Below are 3,523 nucleotides of genomic sequence, written 5' to 3'. Positions count from 1 at the left end.
GGGGAAGAGACGCGTGCAGGGCACGTACTGATTACCAAAACGACATCGCACTCTGACGCTCCCTTGTGTTCAGCTTATCATTCGCGTAAAGCGCATAAAACAATAGAGAAAACAAAAAGATAAAATTAAAAAAGCATACACAACGGAAACTGCATATCAATAGTTTCAAAAAAGTATACATTTTAAATATGTCGACATGTTTTCCATCCCCGGTTTCTTCCCGCTTCAGTCCTTCAGTCTTTGGTTTATTTTGGACACGTTCTGCATTAATTTACATAATATTGCTACATCTGTTAAAAATTCTGCTACAAGACGCGTCTCAAACAACAGGATATCAGTGGTGCTTTTATATTCACCAAAGATGTTCAATAACATATGGAAGCGACGGTGACACGTCTGCGCGTAAAATAACTGAATCCCTTTTGTTTGACTGTTTGTAATTCAAAACCATTGACGTGGCGCATGCAGATGGGTCAACGACGCAAAAAAATGCTTTTTAAAAACAACGAAAGACTGGGAATTTAAGGAAAGATGAGGGGCACAAGTTACAGCATCATTAAAAGGGGGTTGATAGAGGCCATCTGGAGACCTCTCCATGACGCGTGCTGGACGCGTGGATCCCATGGGGCTCCGAGGACCCCTAGCTGAAAATATTTGACAGACTTTCATTGCTCAAACGTCCTTTTGTGTTTTCATGCAGTTATACAAAAGTTCAACACAAAGTATACCATACAACAGACATGCGTACACGAACGTACGAGTTTTTGCATAGTTCGCGTTCCATAATGCCATAATGTAAAACAAACAAATCCATGTGGATTTTATGTGTAAACACAAACACTATGCATTCAAACAGTGTTTGTTGAATGCAGTGCTCACATATTGGTTTGCATGGCAGCTTGTCGGTTTGCTGGGGGACGCGTGCACTCAACCCCTCCCCATAAACGCCCGAGGTACAGGTGTAAAACCCACGTCATCATAAGAAGGAAAAAACTATTGTTCATCACAATTTACAGACAGATGTTACGTTAAAACGGCGTGGCTTGGGAATCTGTCTGTTTAATTTAAATTATAAATGCTTATACCGCCCTAAACTGGATCCCAGTTCCGTGTCCTTAATGCGTCACCAGCACCCCTCTTCTGGTCATTTACATGCTTTCTTCTCCAGCAATTATTTGAAAGAATAATAGAAAAGTATTGACGTTATGGTATAACATTAAACAATAGATGCAAATTGCTCCAACGCAGTTTTTTCTTCTTTTATTCTGTGTTCAGTGCTGAAAGCAGATGCTGAGAATGACTATTCAGTCTGCATTAATATATGTGAAGTTTGGCCAAATTAGAAAAATAAAACAGAAATAAACTATAGTATTGTAAAAGCATTCAATTGATAAACCATAGTAGTGCATAAACTAACTGTCAACATTTCTCTAATCATCAGGGAGGAAGGAATGAGCAAAATAAAAATATATATATATATCTGATTTAAACCAATATACGGTATGTTGGTTTATCAAAAAAACTGATTTAAAGAGGAGTATAATTTATACACGCTACAGACGCGTCCTTTTGTTCTTCAGTCTAGAGTTATTTGAGCAGAGGAGTTGTCTGAGGCGTGGGGGCGTTTCCATGACGCGCCGGACAGGAATATAAACCCTGCGCGGACCCTCAGTCCTTCACAGACGACCTCTACTCCCAGCAAGCTCAACATGACTCCCAAAGCCACTGCTGTATCTGCTCTGACTTATGCGCCTCGCACCGTGGCCATGAGAAAAGAAGCAAACGAACTGAGAAGAACTTTAAAGCCCTTACTGGAAAAGAAACGACGAGCGCGCATCAACGAGAGCCTCGACAGATTAAAAGCGCTCATTCTCCCTCTCACAGGCAAAGATGTAAGTTATTTTCATTGAATAAACACGATGTTTTGGATAGTCTGTATGAAGTGCTCGTGCGTTTAACATTTGTTCTTACCGTTGCCTGTTTTTCATTTCAGAATTGCCGTTACTCTAAACTGGAGAAAGCTGATATTTTGGAGATGACCGTCAGATTCCTCACTGATATTCATTCCATTCCGACTAAAGGTCAGTTTACCTCGGATACATTTTCCATTTCATCTTATATTATGGTCGTCTGATGTAAAATAGCTTCAAAGCAAACTAAGTTGTATGTATATTTCTGCTTACAGATAGCGCAGATAGCTTTAAAGAGGGGCACACAGCTTGCCTCCAGCGCGTTTCAGCGCGCCTACCGCAAACCGGCCTCGACACAGAAACCCGCCATCGCATCAGTGAGTTCATCCAGCATTCAGTGATGCCCAAGACCCCCGCCTGCCAGAACTGCTGTGCACAGAGCTCCAAAATAATGACACAAATCCAACAAAAACTCCTGAATTTGAAATCTACCAGCACAAGAATCGTAACCCCGGAAAAAAGCAACGCTGCGATTCCCAGTCGACCTCAGCCTGTGCCACTGATCACCGATGCCAAAGTCTGGAGGCCTTGGTAGACCTACCGTAAAATGGACTTTTGCTATGATCTATTAATACAAGCCTTTTAGAATTGTAACTATATATTTAAAAAACTACTTAATCTCTTGAATTTCTTTTTAAAATTGATGCATTGGTGTCGTCAAATCAGATGTGAGTATTGTATACTTGGTTTTCCAGTCCAGTGCATAGTAATGGAACAGACCCGTTCAAATCGTTTAGTTTTCATAAAGATCCTGCGCGTAACCTGTACATAACGTGGTTAGATTTATGCCCTTCCGCGGGTTAAATCATCGGTGGCTCTTGAAAACGCCTAAGTAAAACCCAAAGGGTTGATAATTGTAAGATATTTGCACTTCATACTTTAGTATCCTGGGTTGGTGCAGATGGTTAAATGTAAGCACTTTGTGTTGTTGTTCACTGAAATCTCTATTTTAGGAGAGGTGCTATTTATTTCCATGTTTATACATTTATGTGTTGTGCTACATTTATGTTGATACACTGATGTGTTAAGCTACTTTTTATAATAAAAGTTGTAGGCTACCCAGCTGGTTTCCTTGCATTATTCTATCTGAACAAATGAAAATAACAGACCTAATGCGCATATACACAATGGGGAGACGCGGACTTACTACCAAACATAACAATGACATGGATTTGGGCGCGCAAATGAATACTGATGTGTGGTGGCGTGGTGATGCTCTATAGGCCTAGAATCACAAGGCATACAAGTGAATATACCCTTATGAAAATTAATCATGGTTTTATTGTAGTAAAAGTGTGGTCACCATTTTTTTGGCGTATTGATTGCCATTTGTATAAGCACAAATTAACTACACATGCCATGGTTAAATTATGGTTAGTGTAGCAAAACCCCGGATAATGTGGTTGCAGTGGTGTAACTAGGCTACAGTAACCATGCTTTTTATTAGGCCTATGCATTGGATGCAGCGTCAGTTAGGCTACGTTGGGGTAAAAGCGCCTGTCAAATATATAAATGCAAACATAATCACTGACAGCGTCCTCTTTATTCATGTT

The 3,523-nt window shown here is 40.3% G+C and overlaps 1 protein-coding gene across 1 annotated transcript; it reads left to right on the top strand.

The window, feature by feature from the left end:
- Nucleotides 1-1,687: 1,687 nt before the first annotated feature.
- Nucleotides 1,688-3,026, top strand: hes2.2 (hes family bHLH transcription factor 2, tandem duplicate 2). Its single transcript, XM_059502697.1, has 3 exons — nucleotides 1,688-1,892; nucleotides 1,994-2,081; nucleotides 2,186-3,026. Exons 1-3 carry the CDS (start codon nucleotides 1,710-1,712, stop codon nucleotides 2,503-2,505), a joined length of 591 nt encoding a protein of 196 aa, XP_059358680.1. The 5' UTR covers nucleotides 1,688-1,709; the 3' UTR covers nucleotides 2,506-3,026.
- Nucleotides 3,027-3,523: the final 497 nt, after the last annotated feature.

This window comes from Carassius carassius, chromosome 21 (assembly GCF_963082965.1).
Source record: "Carassius carassius chromosome 21, fCarCar2.1, whole genome shotgun sequence".
NCBI lineage: Eukaryota > Metazoa > Chordata > Actinopteri > Cypriniformes > Cyprinidae > Carassius > Carassius carassius.
The sequence above is the reverse complement of the archived record's forward strand: the minus strand, read 5'-3'. Positions and strand labels throughout refer to the sequence as shown.

Coding starts and splice junctions, on each gene's coding strand:
- hes2.2 (XM_059502697.1), top strand. CDS start 1,710: ATGACTCCCAAAGCCACTGCTGTATCTGCTCTGACTTATGCGCCTCGC. Junction 1,893..1,993: donor TCCCTCTCACAGGCAAAGAT/GTAAGTTATTTT, acceptor TTTTCATTTCAG/AATTGCCGTTACTCTAAACT. Junction 2,082..2,185: donor TCATTCCATTCCGACTAAAG/GTCAGTTTACCT, acceptor TTCTGCTTACAG/ATAGCGCAGATAGCTTTAAA.